Here is a 21,387-nt window from a genome sequence, read left to right as displayed (position 1 = left end):
TATAAATCCCTTGGCCTATTGTTTCAGAAACAAATAAATAAATGTATGGACACAAATCAATATTTTATCATTTAGGTTAAAATCACAACATTGTGTAAATAGCATCAGTAGACAATGTGATTGATTTGCTACAATGGGACCTGAATTTGGGATTGTAAATTCTCAACAACAACACTTATTTACAAAAATGTATTTAAGATATAATTCGACTTTTTTATTAGTTAGGACTGCAGTAGGATGGATCACATGGTCTGAGGAAAAAGTGCAATCTGAATGTAAATTAAACTACTGCTAAGTACATTACTTAATGACTTATTATAAACTGTTATAATCTCTGTCTTGGGTACACCATAAACACTTTCATGAAGTCTCGTCTCCATTCTTCAGTTAGATGGCTTTGCCCATGATGAGAAGGCTCATTAAAAACACCATAATGAAAAATATCCACATGAAAAAGCGATCTAAAACTTTGGCTACTTTCTTCCACTCCCCAGTCCTTTTCTGTGTCGCCCTCTGATCCCTGTAACAGTTGGCTATGTACTCGATGTTATGCATTAGTTGCCTCTCGTTGCTTTGACTGTTGCAGGAAACCTCTCCGTCTTTTCTCTCTCCATCACTCACACCCCCCTTCCGGCATCTCCTCTGACCCTGGGAATCTCCACAGTCCATGCTCATGAAAATACCATTCATCAAAGTGCAGTAGTTGTTGGTTGGGTTTTTCCCGATGGAGCCACCTGGGCTCATCATCTGATCCATGTCCTCCCTCTCCTCTGTGGTCATGGAGCCCACTGTCTCTTGTCCTCTGTCCAGTTTGCAGACACACTCCTCTCTGCCTGGTCCTGCCTGACCATTCATGGTGCAGTTGGTGTTCTTTACATGTTGAAGCTCCTGCTTCTCGGGCTGTGGTGACAAGCAGTTCTCCCCAACCTCATAAACAAAGCACATTCTGGCCAAGTACTGCAGAATGACCTTCTTGGCCCACTTGGGAACAGGCTCGGCATCCGGGCCACAATGGTGTATGTTCATGATGAAGATGGTCAGGGCAGTGGAGGCAGTGATCATGGTCATCGTTGCAATGTAGTACTTTCCTGTGGATGAATAAGAGGACATCAACATAGAGTTCTAATGCATCTTAATCACACATGTTTGGATTTGTATTACCCTCACCAATAAGTGGCACATTCTCAGAGGGTGGCATGATCTCTGCCACCAACAGCTGAAAGACAGTGAGTGCCAGCATAACAGTGACACCTAAAGACACCTTCTCTCCAGAATCAGCAGGCAGGTAAAAGCCCAGTGGAGCCAGAAAAGAGATCATTACACATGGTATAAGGAGGTTAAAGACATAAAATGAAGCTCTTCTCTGTAGTTTCAGTGTGTAGGTCACATCAGGGTAAGGATCAGCACAGCAGCCATACTGAATAATGTTCTTCTTGGCCGGCATACCCAACACCTCCCATTCCACATTATCCACCAGGTCGGCCAGGTCAGCGCTCTCCATGGCGTTCAGGATGTCCACCTGGTTGCCGTTGTATGTCCAGGAGCCATATGTGAACCTGCACTGCTGAGAATCGAAGGGGAAGTAGGACACGTCCACTTTGCAGGAGCTCTTTGTGATAGCAGGGGAATCCCACATGATCTGGCCATCATGCCGGATCACTACATTGGTGTCCATGGAGCCTTTGAAATGGTCATCAGCACTGGAAAAACAAAGAAAACATTGAGTATCATACCAAGAGAAAATGTATTTGTCCATACCATGAAAACTAAATAAAAAAGGAGCAGTTGTGATGTCCTCAGTAGGTCGAGACAACTTGAAAGGTTGATCAGAATACAAAGGCACAAGTACACCAACTGAGGGAAGAGTTAACACATTTATGAGAGTTGTACTCATTGCTCAGTGTTTGTGTCTGCTTTTCATATGTTTTGATTAATGCTAAGTGTTTGTGTTTATGTGTGTCAGCATTTGATAAGTGTTCATAGTGTGAGCTGTTATCCTGAAATGTCATCAGAGGCATAGGATTTATTGCGCACTGGCCTCGCAAATACTCAGGTGATTATTCCTTCCTCCTTCCTCTTCCTCTTTGTCAAACATGTGGTACCTCTGTCTTAATTGTAAAGTTGACATTGCCTTTGTATAAAAAGCAGACAAAGGCCTGGACACTCCTGTGTCAATAATGGCTTCAAGGAGTGTTCAGCTTGTGCCTTTTATACCGACCAAAAGGAGCCACTCTGATTAACCCAATACCAATCCGACCTACTTGTTATATAGGACAATATCAGGTCTCCATACATAACTACCAGGTATGCGGATGGTATCGAGTCCATCGTAATCATCTTTATTCCATTGAACGTGTGAATCAACCCACACTTGACGTATCCATAAGTACGCAGTCAAAATTTGGTTTCGCTCATCCTGTAAAACATTGAAATTAATAGAAAACAATTGGCAACAACAGGGGAAAGAGTGCAGGTTGAACAGAAATATATTTTTTTTAAATATTAAATAATTTTCTGGGTATCTGTATAACACATTAGAGCTGCACGATATTGGAAAAAACTGACATTGCAATATTTTCTTCCCCTGCGATATGAAAAAATACAGGAATTGAAGAAAAGACCGTTTTTTTTGTCCGCAAACCATCCTTTCTTGAACTTTAATGCTATACAATTGGTATTTTTTTAACAATATTTAACCGGATGAAAGATTTTAGTAACAGACTTCTGGATCGTAAGTTATCAGAGCAACAAGCTGAGCTAGCTCAGTTTCATCTCAGAAACATCAACCGCCTCCGCCCCTCACTCACTCCCCACAGTGCCGCTATCCTGGTCCACTCTCTCGTCACCTCCCGCTTGGACTATTGCAATTCCCTTCTCTATGGTCTCCCCCACAAACACCTACACAAACTCCAACTGGTCCAAAACGCTGCTGCCCGTATCATCACCAGAACCCCTGTCATCAGTCACATCACCCCTGTACTACACCAACTCCACTGGCTTCCCATTAAACACCGCATTGACTACAAGATCCTCTTTCATACTTTCAAAGCCATTCATAACCTCGCCCCCCCATACCTGTCTGACCTTGTCCATGTCAACATTCCCACCCGGTCTCTTAGGTCTGCCTCCTCCATCACTCTCAAAGTTTTCCCAGCCCGTCTCTCCACCATGGGGTCAAGAGCCTTCAGCCGCTCTGCCCCTCACCTCTGGAACTCCCTCCCCCCTGATATTAGAAACATGGACACTATCACCACTTTCCAAACTCACCTCAAAACCCACCTGTTCAGGCAAGCGTATGGCTGACCTGTGCTGCAAGCTGTATGTTTTTAGTAGTTATGTTTTTAAACTGTGTTTTGCTTTTAACTATGTTTGTAAAAATTGTTTTTAACCTTGTTGTACGGCGACCTTGAGTGCCTTGAAAGGCGCCTTATAAAATAAATGCATTATTATTATTATTATTATTATTATCCTGCTGTGATCTGATCAAGAATGGTTGTGATTGGTGGTTTGCTTTGCATGCAGAGCCTGCATGTCACTCACTCAAGTACCCCTGACATGAGAGCCGCGCAAATTTTCCTTTTGTAGCAAGCAGCAAAATAATTGTAACATGACGTGTTTGAGTTAATTTGCCTACTTAATATCGCACGTCCTAAAAAAAAGAAAAAAAAAGAAATCGCACGTCCTGCGATGTCAATATCGCGCATGCGCATAACGCAATTATCGTCACGACACGATATATCGTGCAGCCCTATAACACATACAATCTGGTGGAGACTTGTGCACTGTGGCGTGTTACCATGTCGATAATTTGTGACAGTGTGATCTGCAGGGTCACATTCAGTATGGTGTTAGTGTCATTCACAGGCCTCAGCGCACTAGTGTAGTTCGTGAATAAATCATTCAGGAGCTTCTGGGCGTATTTTCCCTGAGCACACCAACAGGCTAAAACAAAAAGAGAAACAATTGATGATTAGATGTATATCGCCACAAAGCACCTGTTGTATTTAATATTATTTTTCAGGTAAAAATGTGTTCTCTAACACAACATTCGGATGTGATAATTTTTTCATCATTCAATTTTTTGGCCTGTGATAATCTGAATAAATGAAACGATATGGATGCCGAGGAGGGTACATGTGGAAAGAAAATGTGAATCCATGACAGATGGTGAAGGGGACAGAGAGTGATGTCAAGCTAGATCGCCCTCTCTATTAAGCTCTACAGCTCTACAGAGAGATCAGGCAAATCTGCCATTAAGCAGCAGTAAGTTGTTGTCAGTTCGAATTGTGTATATTTTGCATGTATTGATTGAACTGTAATATCTTAAACAACATATGAGTATCAAAATGAGCCTCAACAGGGAGATAAATCAAGAGAAGCATGGTATAAACCATCTTTAAATATATTTGTACATGTCTTATAAGAAGGCTTTCATGCCTTTTACATTAATAATTCCAAGTCAATTTTGGAATAAGATGTTTAGTTTTCAATGAAAAAACGTGTTTACTGTATATTGTGACTGGAGCTTGTTTAGAGTGTCAACAATAGATTTGGGCAGGCCAGTTGTTAACCCTGGAACGCTGTTTTGATAAAGCCTCTGAACTGGATACAAGGAAAGAAAAGGATTATGATTACAGCAAATCCCTGAACTACTGGCATCATGTTCAGAGTCTGGGCAACAGATTGTATGAAAGAGGAATGGAAATCAGAGAGGGAATATTTGATTCATAAAATATCAAAACACTGACATTAATAAAAGAGAAAAAAGCATCCAAAACTAATCAAAGTTGTTACTCAATTATGTATCTGCTCATGTTCTAGCATCTCATCGCCATTTTTGCTAGAAGAGCATTGGAGGTTTTCTCTAGAATGTACTTGACTCGAGAATGCAACAATCTTATAATACTGTTAAAAATCCTAATAGAATGAATTAGTGGGAACTTACTTGGTAATAGACTGACACACAGAAGCAAGCAGAATAACGTTTGGATTCTCCATCGTTCCATATTGCTGAAACAAACTATCCTGATCCAAAGACCGTTTGAGCAGATGTGTGCCTTTCAGAGTTTCTTCACTAAAAATAATCCAAACAGAAATGAAATCAGACTGATAGCGACTGCAGCTGTTTGTGAACTGCACTCCACCAAGTGCTGCTGAGAGACAGTAGGAGAGAGGCGGGGCAGCAGCACCACATGTTAACCACAAACACCAGGACCATCGGACTCACAAACAACTCTTCACACACACGATCTGAAGCCTATGTCTCTGATATTAAAAAATGCATTAAAAAATACCCTTTGTTCTGCAGCACAACACAGAGCTCTCAGCCTCGCCACCTAATAACGGTCTTGCACTATTATTTTTGTATGTAGGCCTATTAGTCATAAGAGACACAATGAATGTATACATTACTGTATTTAAAACGTGGTCTCTGGTCTGTGTTGTGTGCATCATTTTTTGATAGGCTGCGCCGCCCATACGTAGCCTCATCACTCTCCTCCGCTTGCTTTCTCTTCCGGGTGCGGATGTTTTTCACGCCCCTTTTTTCCCCCTTTCAACAAGGAGGATGTTGCATCCGAGTGACTATTATCGTCTTCTTGGGCAATGGAAATTAATCTTAGTAGATGCAAAAAATGTCTCCGGGGTTTTACATGTCAGGATCATCCCCAACTCTGATTAAGGAATTGCACCCTATTGTTGGTACCGAAAATGTCCATCATGCAACCTGATATCATGAATGTGATGATTTGGTAATAGCGTAGTTATTTACACGGTAATTGCTTGCAGTTATTGGTAAACAGCAGATCTGGTGGAGGTAGGTTGATTATGTTTTTTTTCCGACTGAGATGGTCATTAAATGCATGCCGGATTAAAAAAATGCCCCCAAATAATTGAGTGATAATTCCTATAACTGTGCATACATTTTTACTTATCATCATAAATACCTAAAATGTATCTATTGTATTAATATTTGAAGAAAGTTATTATTGCCACATGTACATTAATTAATTACAATTTTTCACAGTTTCAGAAATGCTACAAGGATCCGGTATCTTGGGTCATGACAGGCCCCTGGTCATCAGGGTTTCATTCAGCACCTGCGTTGTTGGCACTGTGGGCCTACCGCTGCTTGGGCTAATAACTTGTGTTTTCATATCCTCTGTTTTTCATTATGAGGACTCTACTGGTACACATTGCCAGGTAATATTCATATTTTGCAATCTGAGCCAACCATGTTTTCATTTGATGCTACTGATATACTAAAGCATTTTTGTCTGTTTCCAGGTTCCTAATTACCTGCCATCCATCAGTGCCTCAATAAGCCTGAATCCTGAATGTCACATATGGCGGTTCTGTATTGGACTGCACTCAGCACCGAGGCTGCTGGTGGCATTTACCTACTTCAAATTCTACAAGACACGTTTTGCCTCTAAGTTCCCTGAGAGTTTGCTCAGTTGCCTCAATCTGGCCTTTTCCCTTCTCGAAAATCTCGGCCTCTTGCTCCTCACATACGTGTCATCTAGTGAAACATACTGTGAGTACTATATTATTTGAGAGGTTTAATACAAACATATGTTTCCCTTTAAGCATGGATCATAATGAAGCTTGAATTTAGTCAAGTAACCAAAAGTTTTGACTTGATTTTAGATATATTTAAATGTTCTGAAATGTTGTTCCTTTTTGAAACAAAGTATTCTAAACTTTTCATCATCTTATCAGCAACATTAGTAAACTTTCCAGGCATACATTAAATGTAGTTTTAAAAAAGGAAGGTGGAAATGAACATAAGAGGAAGGGAACACATTCTAAAAGTTGTTTACAGTACGTTATAGAGTTTTTGTCCGGCTGGTTGATGCTCTTTTTATTTATTACAATGACTGTGCTTTTCTGATTGAACTTCTTCTTCTCTTTGTACATTTTTTTTCTTAGTTGTACATAAAGAAGGTTTTGTCCTCTTCCTTGTCAGTTCCACTATCCACATGTTGATAACCTGCCGTTTATGGAAGACCATTAAGAAGTATTCATTAAGTCCTGAGGTAAGGAATGAAAAATCACGCACCACAGACTAAAATCAATCATGTCATTTGAGGCATTCCAATCAAATACATGTTTTTCTCCCTTATAGGATGCAAAGTCTCACTATTGGAAAGTGCGCTTCTTACTTCTCAACTTATCCTTCTGTGCTTTTGCCGGATTCTTTTTTTGGAAACACAACGTGTTCTGCGAATCAGGGAGTAAGTAATACTTCAGTTTGATAATGTCCATCTAATTGGGGAGGGTTGATAACAGTGATCCATGGAGAATACACACAATTCCAAAACATATCAGTTATATGAACAGTAATTTGAAATGAAGCGAAAAAGTGCTTACTTAAAAACATTTCTATATCTACGTTCTTTTTGTTTTCCTTTTCTTTTTTACAGGTTACACATTATTTGCCCTGTTTGAGTATCTAGTGGTCTTCTCCAATATGGCCTTCCATCTCACAGCAGTTTGGGACTTTAAGAGCCGGGAGGTCATGGTTATATCATCCTCAGAAGATAAAGAATTCTGAATAAACTCAAGGACTGAGTGCAACCACACATCCACCTGATGTGAACAGCCTTAATCCTGCCCCAGGAGAAGAGTGGGATGAAGGCCTTTTCCATATATTTCCATTATGTACTTTTGTCAATTGAGTGAACTATAAGTGAATTTTCTGCCTCAGTGTCTCATCATTCGATGCCTTGACTCACATGCAGTGACAAATACAGTACACTATTCCATGTTATGTGACATTTGAATATTTGTACACTGCAAATACAAAGTCGTCATACTGTACATTTGTTGAAATTAAGTGACAGTCCTTCAATTACGTTTGGCCTTCTATTTGAAATACAAAAAAGGGGTAAATATATATTAATTATTAAGTAAAGAGTGACATGCTGGAAAGCAAAGTCTCCTTGTGGTCTTTCCTTTAAGTCTCAAATAGGGTCAACACACAAAAACAATGGTTTCTGACACTATTTCACACCATACACCAAAAAAATCGAGTGCCACTTCAGATACAGTTGTAAAATATCTTCACTTGCAACAACAATATAATTGTTAGCACTTGAACTTTATGCAACATTTCACGAGTGTGACATTTTCTGTACTACATGTGACCTTCATGGCCTGTTGTAAATCTGCGCAAGATATTATGATCACACATCAGTTACCTAACTGACACCCAAAGGTTCATGCAGCTGGATAGACCCAGCAGCAAGCACACATTTCTGCAATTTTTTTTAGATATTTCTAAAAGCGCCTTACATATACTTGTGTTATTTTATGTAACACTTTGCCATGTAAGAAATTCGAGGTAAGTGTAATTTAAATATATGGTTTGGTTATAAGGGAATGGTATACACCATAGCAACATTTGAATGCTCAGAAGCCTCTTGCCATCCTCCTCCCTAAACCCAGAACCTGATGATGCAAGTACTGGCCAAGCACTAAAAAGACATTTCATTGTGTTTGCAATATGTTGATCATAATATTTACTGTACAGCAAAACCTGGAAAACTGTAATGTTACTTTCTTAAGGTTCCAACCCATATTGTACATCATGTATGTAGGCTGTTTTTCCAAATAAAAGGTAAATACAAATGTAAAGGCTAAGATGGCCGGCATAGTTCCATTATTAATAGCAATAGTTTTCTGATATCAATATACAGTATAACAATATTTAAAATATGCAAATAATGAAGCAATCACATGTAAAGCATACGATTAAAATCAATGTCATTGCCTTTAGACAAAGACTCTTCAAATTATTCTATCAAAACCTTCAATAACTAAGTTTTTTTTTTTTGTAATGTATTTATCAAAGCAGTTCAATTTATAAAATAATATGAACACAGAAACAACACAGCAAAACCTTTGATTCAATTTAAAAATCAGGTGTTACCAATAACATTAGCGATGGTTATGTTTTATTCAAGGGTCCAAGTAAGCGATAGGAGTGCTGTCACACTGTTGTCATCCAACTTCTGACATGTTAAAATGTCTTCTGTCAACTAGCTATTAATTCACAGTCCTAATGACAGGTATACATGCTACATACTGTAGAAGGAAGGTTGACAATTTGAGTGTAAACATGTTCTTTAACATATCATTGTAGGCCAGGGGTGTTGGCTCAAACAATCCACGAGATGGCACACTTTAGCAATTTGTGTCAATTCGACGTGATATCCAGTAGGCTTACACCCTCCAGTCGTTAGGGGGCGACACTTGCTGTTAATAACCACGCACCCTGTGGCGTAGAGTAAGAGTAGCCCGCTGCCTTGACACATTCTGCGGCTTTTTCGGTCCAGTACGGTCGGGGGAAAGACCAGACCGAGATCTCTCCTACGTTTGGAGTTCGCAGTGCTTCAACTAAGGGTGACCAGGCGTCTGCTGCGATGTTAACACAGAGCTGAAGCTACAGATCTGCTGGCTCTGATACATGACAGGTAACTTTGTGTTTATGTTATTCAGCATTACGGTATGTCCGTAGTTATCATATAGCCTAGCTAAAACTAACATTACAGATGCTCTCTATTAACGACCCTGTTCTGACTTGTGTCTGCTCGTTAGCTTAACGCCGACGGCGGCTAACGTTCGTCCGTTGAAAATGCAGAGTCGACACCTACCAGAAGTGAAAAACACGGAAGCGTTTTGAGAGGGCTGTGAAGTGCTACTCCTTCTTTGTTGGATATTACACATGTCCTAATTAACCGAGATGTTAAGCTAGCTAGTTATGGAATGCCATTTGACACATAGTAACAAAAAATGCCTATGACATGAATTATTATGGCTTTTTAATAAATCATGAACAAATGGTTGTATTTAATGAAGAACACACATTTTAGCAAGTATTATTGAACAATGACATGTATTTAACATTATGTCACTGGACTTTAATTGCATAATGCCACATTTATTTATGTTCTGGGACCTTTATTTTATATTTCCCCTCTTTTTTTTTTTAAAGGGACTTTTATTGCACAATGTCGTATTAATTAGATTCAGTTCACATTTGTTTTCTAATTACACATGTATTTATTTCAGGGGACTTCATTTCAGAATTCCAAATGTATTTTGTTTTGTACAATCCCACATTTCATTTTTTTCAGGGATCTTGTGTTTCATAATAACACAGGTAGGTAACTTCATTTTAGAACAACACTTTTAATGTGTTTATTACAAGAGACTTGTATTTGATGTAAAATTGAATTATGTAAGGGGCACTTTTATTTCAGTGTAATATTAACTTAGTTATTTTTTTTAGAGGACCTTTTATTTGTTATCATTCCACATTTATTGACATAGCAACCTGACAGGCAGGGTGCTATATTGGGATTAGTTGCTGCTTCTTTAGTTTAGCCAAGTTGCTGTCCAACCCTATGACTTAGACATGCTTGTTTGTTCAAGTGTTCCTGTACGCCTAAGGTAGAATACCAGATCTAGATTTCTCTCAATCGTACGCTGCCAAAAACCAGTCACGCTCAGAACCTGCTGGGATGTGGCTGGAGATCTCAATGCCCAAAAACCAAACCAACATCAAAGAACGGGTGGTTTAAGAAGCCAAATTGCATGTATGTTTTGCTTCTTTATGTCGAAAAAATACAAAGTAACGTTTACCTTTCAGGCTTTCACTTCACTCTCGCTTACTACTACGCTTTATTTCAGAGGGCCATGCCTAGTGAAAATATCCAAGTCTTGGAATAATCAGATTAGAGGAAGTAAACAAATATAAGCGAGTATTTGTATGCCCTCTTGACTTTTCCTTGTTTTCATCCCTTCTGTTTCTCTTGTGCTCTCAATTGCTTATCAGAGTAATTTTCATTAAATCGCAAAAACTAAGGCGCCAGGCTCTTACCAACAGTCCGGCTGACAGTTGACTTGATGTGTCAGGGCCAGTCTTGTAGACAAGATGCTATGATATTCCTGTTGGGGGATGGTTTTATCTAAAGTTACAGTTTGGAACATGTAACTCGTAATGAAAGTCAAGTAACATTTGTTATGCTTCTGATGCTTGTCTTCGGTGCCACTGGGTCCGTTTTCGGGAAGTCTGTCTGTAGGGACCAGCAGAACAGGGAGGACTGTCCCCGCAGTTGTGTCTACAAAGCCAGTTTCTTTAGAGAGAGATCCCTGCAGTAACCTACGGGAACAAGACTCGAGCTACGGTTTCTGACTTGCTCTGCTCCCTGCAAGTCTGGTTCATAACAGATGGCAACCGAGCTTTGGCATGGAGTTGATACGCTCCTTTGATTGGTTGTTGTGCTGTGGGACAACTGATGACTTGACAACAAATTACCAAACAACCGATGATCTGAGTATGTGGATAACTGGGAAATAAATGTAGAAATATAAAATAAAGGTTCACTGAAATAATTAAATGTGGCATCAGGCTTTTCTTTAGGCTTGTTTATTTATAATTGAGCATTTCATTGCTTGTTGAAGCTTGTCAGACATCTGCACACCAGACGCATACAGACCAGGCTGCAGTTCTGATAATCTTATTATTATTCTCCCTGAGGCAACATGTGTTTTAAAACATGATGCTAAGAACCCTGAAGCACAGCTAAACTGTCAAAATAGGGCTTAACAAGCTGACTTAGCAGAAGCCAGGTATTAGATAACTTACAAACGACTGTGTACCTTAATTTATTTAGCAAGAATAGGAAACAGTGACACTGAGAAGTGATGGCATGTTTCCGCTTTTGCTGCCAGGGATATTTTTGAAATGTTAACTAACAATATTTCATGGTGTGCTCTAAACAAGCCAACTTAATGCGTTTTTCTCTCCTTTTCATATGTTCTAAGAGACAAAGCAGTTTCTGTTCTAGGCAATGTTTAATTGATGTACTTGGATAGAAACCCTGCAAAATTGTGTTGCAAGAATGATCTGAATTATGAATGGACTCTGTTGTCTACTTTCCAGCACACACCAGTCATGGAGTTCAACAAATTGAAGACATTGTGGATATTTTGCTTGTGTCTCGTTGGAAAGAGTTGGACTGAAAGATCTACATCAGACAATCATATTGTTGAAAATGGCGTGTCGGGTAAGTAATCAATCATGGTATTCATTTGTTGTAGCTTTTCATTTGTCTATTTTTCCACCTGTTGATGACACACAATCGGGTGTATAAGTGTTAATGCCACGTCTTTGTGATTATGCAGTCCCTAAAAGTAGACATGTTGAGAATAGTCTGGCATTATTAGCCTAACTGGTCTAATGGTTAGTTTTCTAATGGCATTTGAGCAGGGTTTTAGGTTGTTTCAGAATCAGATGGTAATAATCCATTATTATTTCCAATACAATACAATCAAAATATTGTTTTTGCCACCCTTAAACTTACGAATTTCCTATGCTTGTATTGCAACTTAGTTTTGAACATCAAAAATGGCCTCCCGGTATTTAGGTGTAGAGTATGTTATGGACAAGGATTCCTTTTACCGTGTGTTAGCTGACATGGATATATGTAAGAGATTAGTGTAATCCTCTCACAGCATCCTCCCACAGTGAAATACTGCATTACATTATAAAGCATTCATTTTTTTATATAATAAATTGATCAACATATTTGGTGAATTTAACAACCTCCTCTCGTAAAAGAAAAATGATCCATGGTCTCCTATCACTGACAATCTCTTGCCTCAAACCATGAAGTGATTCTAAATCAATGGTCACAGTGATTTCATCTGTCGATCCATATCTTGAGTCTGAGTCTGCTAGAAATAAGTATTAGCCGGTAAAGACACACCATGACTCAGGGTTTTTGGAAATGTGCTAGTGTAATTATCATTGTCTACTCCCAAAAGGCATGACAGTTGTTCAGGATTTTGTTTTTTCCCCACTAATTTTAAGCAGGAGTGAGGCAAAGATCCACACATGCAAACCAAGCTCTGTTAAGATATTATATTAGTACTTCTAAACAATTAAACAGCAACTATTGAGACATTGTTAAATTTACATTGTTCTTACTTATGTGTGTCATATATCCCATGAGGCCCCTCTGAGGATAAACTGTATTATTGACTGATTTTCAAAGCATGAAAGTGTTTCTGAATGGCGTAGAGCCTATTACCTGCGGTACTTTTGAAGTAGCAAAGTTCGGAGTGTGTTATTCCGGCACATGCAGGCACACAGAATGAGTTGCGTAACTTGAGCTCTTAAAAAAGGCCGGCTGACTGGTATGTAAATATCTTATCTTGCGTCTCCAGAGGTTTGCAAGCCAAATGAGAAAGAAGGCCACGTTGGGTGTATGAGAGTGTTGCAGGTGGTAGGTTTTCACTAAGCTAACTGTCGCTCTTTGTTTAACATGGTGAGTGTGAATGAGGGAGAATGCAGAAGAGTAATTGCCTTTTTGGTATGTGGCTTTGCAGGTTCTCTCAAACTGAATGCTTGCTTACTTTGGCTCAAAGATTAACCTTTTGCTACGCTGAGGTGCAGTATGTGCGATTGTGCGTCAAGCCGTCCTTGTTCATCTAGCAGAAATAAGTCTCTATTTGCCAATCAAAGACCGTTAAATAGACGCTTTTATGGACACTGTACCGTTGCAGGGATTAATCTCTGACAATGTTTAGCCTACTTTCTGTTTTGTCTCAAACTGCAGAGCCAGCCTGTCATAACAGATGGTTCTGGGAATTAAAAAAACATGGGTGGGTATGGGTAATGATAAGGGGATTCTTTGGAGGGGGGCATTACGCTGTAAATGCCAGCCTGATGCAAACCAAACGCCTGCATTGGATACGCTATTGTGTTGGTGACATTAATGAATGATAAAGCAGTATCAATTGATATATGGACTTGAGCTCGGCCATGTATAAAAAGGGAAGTGAGTTTGATTATGCAAACTGTTACACCCTATTGTTGTGAGAATGACGATTCTATAAATGACTTTTATCCAAGTATTTATCCAAAGAAAGCCCCTACCCTGCAAACCAGAATAAACTACAAGAATCAAGCATTTTATTCATAGGACTGTAATGATATTATTAAAAAAGTTCAGTTTTAAATGGTTTATAGAGGTACATTGTTGTTGGTACAAAACCAAGCCCAGGAAATGCAAGCCACTTATTCATGTTGGTGAACAAGGCAGCTTCCCCCTTAACCCTCATGGCCTCTTCCTCTTTTTGTGGTTGTAATGCTATGAAATACTAAATAAAGCATACTGTTTGGACATATGCTTCTCCCTTAACTTAATTTAACCAGGAAAAGACCTTTCTGAGATTGGTTATCACAAATTAACTGGAGTGTCCAGGATCAGATAGCAGTAGAAGCAGCACATAGAGGTTATATAAGACCGTCTCAAGTTGAATTCCATAATATATATATATATATATATATATATATATATATATATATATATATATATATATATATATATATATATATATATACATGTCTGAAGGTTTCAGGGGCAGGATTCTTCTGAATTCACTTAAACCATGGATTACATTTAAATGAAATGTACTGATACTACAGGCACTTTCACACAGCTCCTGAATCTCTGCAGAACAGGCCAAACAAGGTTTCCTCTCAGGGAGTGGTGGCGTTATCTTTGATCTAGTGCAGAGGATCTCTAATCCCTCAGGAAGCAGAGGGCTGATGAGCTTCACTAGATACTTTTCAGATGGCTAAATATCATGATATGTAGCCATTGATAAATGCATTTCTAATTTTGTTTTCAAATGATCGTGGAGCCCTTCACACTGAAAACCTAACAAGTTACAGAGGCCTGACCGACAAAAAGACAATTGAAAGAAAACAAATGTTAACAACCAAAACATAATTTTGACCAAACTTTAAAGTCTAAAATGTGAAAAATGTAGAGCACACAATTATCAAAAGCTGCTTTGCCTTAGGTCGAGGCCAAGTATTGGTCTGACAGTCATGCTGTCTAGCTTCTTGGTTAGTTCAAGGTTCAAGGTTCTTTATTGTCAAACTAACATAGCTACAGAGCAATTATGTCGTTGAAAATCTTAAGTCACAGGCTTCTCCAACAATGCAACACAATAATAGAGAGGCGAAGTCACCCCCATCCATGGGACCTTATTTCGGAAAAATAATGTATTGAAGTCAATGGAGAGAGAAAACTTATCTTTCGATCCCGTTTGAATTGTGCCATGAATTACACATATGTTTGTCAATCTTAAAAAAAGAATTTCCATGTCAAAAAAGTCACAGTTTGTCTTAAAACTGTTGAAATATAAGACTATGAAAAATACGCAACTAGAAAGGCTACATATCCCGGTCCCGCATGCTGGCTCTTACGGACCCGACTAACTCCCCTTGTGTGTATGTACAGCTCTCAACATGCCCAGACTTGTGGTGATTTTCATTAAAACAATATTAAAGTATATTTACATATAGGGGCTTGCATCCCCTCATTGAGGTTTAGGCTTTACATAAATAAGTCTTTGTCTTGAAGGAATTTTAAAGTTGAGTGAGGTCTTCTGAAAAACACAAAAGGTTCAAAGTCATGAACTTTTTTTTGCCATCACAGGATTATTTGAATTCAAAAGAGCTATCATAGATATGATGTTGAATCAGTACTTGAGTAAATTGTTATTTAACTATTCAAATTGTATCTTTTTGTATTGGTCTGTCTTAATCTGCCTGGTTGTTTCTATTTATTATTTTAAAAACTTGTTATTGTATAATCTTGACATTGCTAATATAGCAGTTTTCTCAAAGTGCAGCTGGAAGGATAATGTCTGGGATTGAATTCCTACCTACTTTGAAAAGTATTATTTTAAACTTTGGGGACTGTTCTGTGTGTAACTATATTGGTTGTTTTGGAGACTCCTTATGATGGAACAAGAACAACAGAGAAATTGCGTACAAAAAATCTCACAGATTTAGGATTATGTCAAATATTTGCTGTTTCTCAAGAATGAAGGTAACACAAATAAACCAAAATGATCTGTTAATACCTATTGTAAAAAGAGATGTTGTTTAATTATCTTGAGCAGACAATAAAGATGTTTTCTAATCTTCATGTTGTTGTTGTGGTAGTACCCAGTTAACACTATCTTCATATGACTTTGATTCTCCAATAGATTTGTGTCGCATCGATGAGAAGCTCTGCAACGATGAGAATGAATTTCTCAGCTACGAGGCGATCCGTAGTATTCACAAGCAGATGGATGATGACGCAAACGGCAATGTAGACGTGTCCGAGACAGACGGCGTAAGTATCAACCTCAGAATTCATCTTCAACAGGAGCTGATGCTCTGTTGAAGGGGGAACTCTGGTTTGTAAAGTCACAGAGGTGGTCTTCCTTCAGGTTAAAGAGGCGTACAGATATCATTACTTTAATCCTCTGTAAACTGATCATCGGATTGGCTGCTAACATGGTCAGTTAATCATACCCCTGTAATGTTCTTAACTTACACTGAGTAACAAGAGGATTTGTTCTGTTTCCACTCCAGTGCCCTTTTTACTGAAGTGTTTGTCAATAATTAACCTAATTCACTGGCGTACATGCTGCCACATTAGTACATACACATGGTAACACAGAAGGTTAGTATACCTTTCATCAGACTGTGTAGTTTGTAGGTAGAAATGCATGACAAATAGTGTTGGCAACTTTTCTCTTAAGTACAGTGAAGCATAATAAAAGCACAGTATAGAGAGTAGCAGGCGCTCACAGCTGGATAATGATCATCGGAAGTCAAGTCTGTTGCTTATCAGGCAACACTGCGCCGTAAAGACACTGCCTGTCATCCATTAAGCTTACATCCTGGGCTCTTGTCTAAACTACATGTTGCATGTGATTTTCAGGAGACCTCTTCTGGAGCCTCATTTAATTTTAGTTCAGTCTGTTGCTGTAGAGGCCACACCAATGGCCTCTCTGCTTTTTAAGAAGAGGCACTGAGCATAAAAACAGGCAAGAAATCAAGTACTACTCAGGACTCAACATTATAAATGGCCCGCTGGCCCGGAAGCACTATTTAGACACCCCGGGCCAGCATAACGTACTTTCCACTTGCCCGCTCGGTCACTGAAAATATTGCTTTAAAAAAGGAATTGTCCTGTGGTATTGGTATTTTGACAAGCAATTTAGTTAAATTGTTTCGTTTATTAACGCTACAACATAGCGTTTCGTGAGGTGGTTGTCGTCGTTGTTGGGTGAAAAGCAGACAGCTGTTTGCTGCGGAGTAGAGCGCAGCGAGAGCAGGCTCCCGTGCGCGCGAGCAGGCTCCCGTGCGCGGGAGCGCGCTCCTTCCCTACAGACTTTAGAGCCATCTAACCATTCGCCAACATTTTTGTTAATACCAGCTGTAACCGGACAAGCGCTGGGCAAAAAACAATCTTTAAACAAAAGAATGTCAGCGGAGGAGTTAAAGGAGAGTGACAGGGAGTATGAGAAGAAGAGGGACAGAAAGTTTCAATCACACTGGCTTGATGGATGGAGTTGGCTTCAATATGATGCCAATATAAACAAGGGCTTTTGTCGGCTCTGTACATCAATGCCGACCTATGCTGACAAGTAAGTGAAGAGTAGAAAAAGGTATTGTCTATAGGGAAATGTCCCAGCAGTTTAGGAGAATGAAGGCTCTATTCTATTACATAGCCATTACATGTCTAACTCCTAATGACAGGAAGGCAGAAAGCGCATTATACAAATAATAATACTCATAATAATGATAATAGCAGACCTTTTTTAACAAGGACCACTATATAATTATTTTAATAAACCAAATATGAACAATTGAGGAAAATGAGGAAGAACTGATGATTAAAATGTTGTAGTAATGTAGTTTGTGCATAAATTACTATTGCAACAAATGTGTTAATTTTCTTCATTATTAGTCTATTTTCTGGACGAATGCTTTTGGGCCAGTGGAATTTTATCCTTAATGTCTACCCCTGTCTGTACACTGAGCACGCACATCTGTAGTGGCTCAGAGCCAGGAAATAGAAAGCTTAAAACGATTAAGAGCACTTAAAGACAATAATCCGACTTCCTGTTATCATACAGTAAATAAATAGAGGATAGCTGAATTCTTCATGACACAGTTCAAAGTCTGCATCTGGCTTTAAAGAATAAGCTATAGGCCTTAGCCACAATGATGCACATTTTCTAAAGACAATACTTTGAGGAGCGTGATACTTCACCTGCAGTACAGACTATCTCTATGCACCGTAGTGAAATCCTCCCACACGGATATAGCAAGAAAGAAAGGCATCATGACTTATTGGTTTCCACCCATGTTGCATGAGTTGATTTTGTAGGAGTGCAAGATGTTATGTGTGTGACTGAGTAAGCCTACGATATAGTGGGCAACCACCTGTGTGGTTCCATATCTTGTAGTGGACCACTACCACTCGTGCCCTAAATGTGGGTTTTGGTGCCATGGTGTCAACATGCCATTTTAAAACAGAGATACAAAAAGAAATCCAGATACCTCTGTTGTTCAGGTTTAGGGGATTACAATTATTTTCATGTAGACTATCACCAGTTCTAAATGGCTCAAGATCAATACATAATAATTGTGTACTTTAAAACAAATATTATACATTTAGCCATAATGATTGCAGAATTGCTCAAACTTCAAAGACTCTATAGTTTCACGGTATTCTCTGTAACCATTACAAACATCCTTGTCATTCTGCAGTTCCTGAGAGAAGATCTTAACTACCATGACCCCAAGGCCAAGCACAACACCTTCCATGGTGACGACCAGTTCATCAGTGTGGAGGACTTGTGGAAGGCCTGGAAGGGCTCTGAAGGTATTGCTTTGATACATGTTCCTACTGAAACCAGCAGTGACTGCAAACAAAGGCCAATCTCTCAGTTTGTGTTGTGCTTGTTTGAGTTTAAAGACTGTAAACTTTATTTCTGTAAACTGTGTACCGCATTGACACGCCTTGCTAATACTTACTGTTTGATATTTGACTGTTTATTGAAACACTCCTTGTGACTTTGAGTGTCTGTTAGTAGCTTGTAAATTTGAGTTAGTTTTGTCTTCTGACTGAAAGGGTGGGTCTCGCATTCCCCTGCTTGACACTCACTTGCCCAACAGTCAATCAGATGTCATGTCAAGCAAAGTGCAGTCTAGCTATCAGCACCAGCAAGTGTGTCACTCTTATTGACTCTTGTCAGCACGAAAAATTCACATGTTCACTATCACCTCCTTCGGCCTATCTGTTTGGCTGGGCTATCGTGTAGTCATAGAGAGCACTTTTCATGTGCCGTATCTGGCACTTATGTCTATTCACACCCTTTGCTGTGGCTGCCTTTCCCCCCTTTTTTGCTCATAGCACTGACTTATCCTGCAATGCAGTTTTTTGACAAGGCTCTGGAGATTTGGAGCCAGGAAACTGGGTTTTTGTCCAAGAAAATAAGACTAACACAGACAGCCCACACTGTTGTCTCTGCTGGTTATCACTATGGGCAGGTCACTGTATTCTACGCTAATGGATACATCATAGATCATTCCGGATACAGCTGTCCATGTTTGTTTGATATGTCTCATGTGTCAAGTTGTATTTACAGTGCAGTTTGATAGTGTTATGGAAGTTTCATATGGTGGTTGTTTTGGCTCTGTTCACTGGGTTTAAAATCAAACAATATCCACCAGGTCAGTGCTGACTCTCTTGATATTCATTTCAGAGCAGCAGTGTAGGTAGAAAGGGGGCATTAAGGGACAGCCATTATTGGACAAGTTAGCACAACCTTTGCTACAGTCGGTATCTACTATGTGATGCACTGCTGGGCCTGTACTGCAGACATCTTTATTGCTGGGTCATTTTTTCGTAGCCTCTTTACCGTAAGCCTGTTTTTTAAATAAGCAAAACGCACGATCATTTGGAATGAGTTTTAAAGATGCTGTGTAGGGTCACTGTTCTCAAATGAGGTGCTAAAAAGTCTATGAGTACATTGTCCATTCAATAAGAAAACCCTCAAACATCATATGATACAAGTCAGCTTTTTATCACATAGCCAATGTTTTATTCATTTGAAAGAGAGCAACAATAAAGATCATATTAGTTGTACTTCCTAACTGTACCTGCACCTTAGAGCCTTATCAATACTGGACGTCTGCAGGAATTGGATGAATAAGTATCTGTGGGCACTATAACTAAATGTGTTTTTTATTTTTTCCCCACAGTATATAATTGGACATTGGAGGAGGTGGTGGAATGGCTCATCACTTATGTGGAACTGCCACAATATGTTGAGGCCTTTCGCAAGATGAATTTTAATGGAAGCGTCATGCCAAGGTAAAATATGTCAAGACTTTTCTAACTTCTCCAAAGTGAAATGTACCACAAGTAAGTTGTGGTTTATATAAAACTGTTAAACTCACAAATGTACAACAGTGATGCCAGTGTGGACATGACCCCAACACATAACATGGATTTGATGCATCTTCTTTAGTGCCAGCTATTGAATCCCATTTAAATGACTTTCTTTATAAGTTATTACGTTCTCTATTCTGATCAGTCAGTGTCAGTTTTAGAACATTAATTATATTTTCCGTAGCTAGTGTATCGAGTGACCATTTGTGATTTGAATCTGAATGATAGATAATAAAGATTTGTTAAGGGGTCACGTTACACATGGCTCAGAATGGATTACACCCTTTGCTCTTCCTTCCTTGTTCCTGCTTAATGACTTTGTGTGTCTGTTCTCTCTCAGGCTGGCTGTTAAGAACACCTCCCTGACGCTCGCTATTCTGAAGATCCTGGATCGCAGCCACGTGCAAAAGTTGCAGCTCAAATCTTTGGACACCGTGCTGTTTGGAGCACCCCTGAGTATGTGACGTTATTCCTTTTTGTTAATGTTGCAGCTCCTATTCATACATAATCATACACCCAATCATACAACATGAGTTGGTTGGTACTTCACACCCCTAAGCAGGGTTGAGAGGAAAGTTCAGTTCTTGTTACCTCTTCTATAGAAAAGCAGGAAAACTCAAAACATTGTCAGCAAAATTCTTTAAAACATAGTGGGAAGATTTAAAATTCAAAGCTTACCTGGATCAGTGTTGTGCTAGTTACTGAAAACCAGTAACTAGTTACCATTACTAGTTACTTCATTTCAAAAGTAACTCAGTTACTTTACTGATTACTTACACCAAAAAGTGTACAGTAACGCATTAGTTACTTAATAAAAAGGCTCCCATTAATGCCCTTATAGCCTTCATTTCAGTACTGTTATTGCATTGGAGAATAATACAATCTGTTGATCAAGAAATAGAAATAGTAGAAATAGCCTGCATGTGTTCTAAAACATACCGTGCAATGGCTTTATCAACTTTTCCCTGGCTAGCAGTCCCTCGGTTAAAGTCCAGCCGCTGTTGCTTAGGTGGAGGTGGAGTGGCGTCGGATGAGTCAGGGTCTGTGGTCTTAGCTACTA

The 21,387-nt window shown here is 39.1% G+C and overlaps 3 protein-coding genes across 6 annotated transcripts; 2 read left to right on the top strand and 1 right to left on the bottom strand.

Moving 5' to 3' along the window:
- Positions 1–75: 75 nt before the first annotated feature.
- Positions 76–5,491, bottom strand: chrna10a (cholinergic receptor, nicotinic, alpha 10a). Of its 4 annotated transcripts, none has more exons than XM_079695079.1 (6): positions 5,413–5,491; positions 4,946–5,074; positions 3,797–3,942; positions 2,262–2,416; positions 1,168–1,700; positions 76–1,088 (listed from the first exon to the last, which is right to left on the bottom strand). In XM_079695079.1, the coding sequence occupies exons 2-6, from the start codon at positions 5,004–5,006 to the stop codon at positions 388–390; spliced, it is 1,596 nt and encodes a 531-aa protein (XP_079551205.1). In that variant the 5' UTR covers positions 5,007–5,074; positions 5,413–5,491; the 3' UTR covers positions 76–387. The 4 variants fall into 4 exon arrangements, with proteins under 4 accessions (XP_079551205.1, XP_079551204.1, XP_079551203.1 ...); XM_079695078.1 differs by having other exon boundaries at positions 5,295–5,480; XM_079695077.1 differs by having other exon boundaries at positions 4,946–5,480.
- Positions 5,492–5,556: 65 nt separating this feature from the next.
- On the top strand, positions 5,557–8,742 carry LOC307026926 (post-GPI attachment to proteins factor 2-like). The gene is made up of 6 exons (XM_079695084.1): positions 5,557–5,815; positions 6,026–6,201; positions 6,286–6,535; positions 6,931–7,037; positions 7,127–7,235; positions 7,425–8,742. Exons 2-6 carry the CDS (start codon positions 6,034–6,036, stop codon positions 7,553–7,555), a joined length of 765 nt encoding a protein of 254 aa, XP_079551210.1. The 5' UTR covers positions 5,557–5,815; positions 6,026–6,033; the 3' UTR covers positions 7,556–8,742.
- A 550-nt stretch (positions 8,743–9,292) lies between these two features.
- On the top strand, positions 9,293–20,812 carry LOC307026925 (stromal interaction molecule 1-like). The gene is made up of 6 exons (XM_079695083.1): positions 9,293–9,476; positions 11,951–12,074; positions 16,078–16,208; positions 18,641–18,755; positions 20,138–20,249; positions 20,668–20,812. Exons 2-6 carry the CDS (start codon positions 11,963–11,965, stop codon positions 20,789–20,791), a joined length of 594 nt encoding a protein of 197 aa, XP_079551209.1. The 5' UTR covers positions 9,293–9,476; positions 11,951–11,962; the 3' UTR covers positions 20,792–20,812.
- The last annotated feature ends 575 nt before the right edge of the window (positions 20,813–21,387 follow it).

Source organism: Notothenia rossii, assembly GCF_949606895.1.
Source record: "Notothenia rossii genome assembly, contig: scaffold_232, whole genome shotgun sequence".
In the NCBI taxonomy this organism is placed as follows: domain Eukaryota; kingdom Metazoa; phylum Chordata; class Actinopteri; order Perciformes; family Nototheniidae; genus Notothenia; species Notothenia rossii.
The sequence above is the reverse complement of the archived record's forward strand: the minus strand, read 5'-3'. Positions and strand labels throughout refer to the sequence as shown.

What these genes read in the sequence shown, in the direction of transcription:
- chrna10a (XM_079695076.1), bottom strand. Translation starts at nt 2,644, where the DNA reads ATGGTTTGCGGACAAAAAAAACGGTCTTTTCTTCAATTCCTGTATTTT. An exon ending in GATATTGTCCTATATAACAA is followed by an intron (nt 1,701 to 2,261) that starts GTAGGTCGGATT and finishes TTGTTTTTCCAG; the next exon opens with TGCTGATGACCATTTCAAAG. An exon ending in TGAGAATGTGCCACTTATTG is followed by an intron (nt 1,089 to 1,167) that starts GTGAGGGTAATA and finishes ATTCATCCACAG; the next exon opens with GAAAGTACTACATTGCAACG.
- LOC307026926 (XM_079695084.1), top strand. Translation starts at nt 6,034, where the DNA reads ATGCTACAAGGATCCGGTATCTTGGGTCATGACAGGCCCCTGGTCATC. An exon ending in GTCATCTAGTGAAACATACT is followed by an intron (nt 6,536 to 6,930) that starts GTGAGTACTATA and finishes TTTTTTTCTTAG; the next exon opens with TTGTACATAAAGAAGGTTTT. An exon ending in CGTGTTCTGCGAATCAGGGA is followed by an intron (nt 7,236 to 7,424) that starts GTAAGTAATACT and finishes TCTTTTTTACAG; the next exon opens with GTTACACATTATTTGCCCTG.
- LOC307026925 (XM_079695083.1), top strand. Translation starts at nt 11,963, where the DNA reads ATGGAGTTCAACAAATTGAAGACATTGTGGATATTTTGCTTGTGTCTC. An exon ending in TGTTGAAAATGGCGTGTCGG is followed by an intron (nt 12,075 to 16,077) that starts GTAAGTAATCAA and finishes ATTCTCCAATAG; the next exon opens with ATTTGTGTCGCATCGATGAG. An exon ending in AATGGAAGCGTCATGCCAAG is followed by an intron (nt 20,250 to 20,667) that starts GTAAAATATGTC and finishes GTTCTCTCTCAG; the next exon opens with GCTGGCTGTTAAGAACACCT.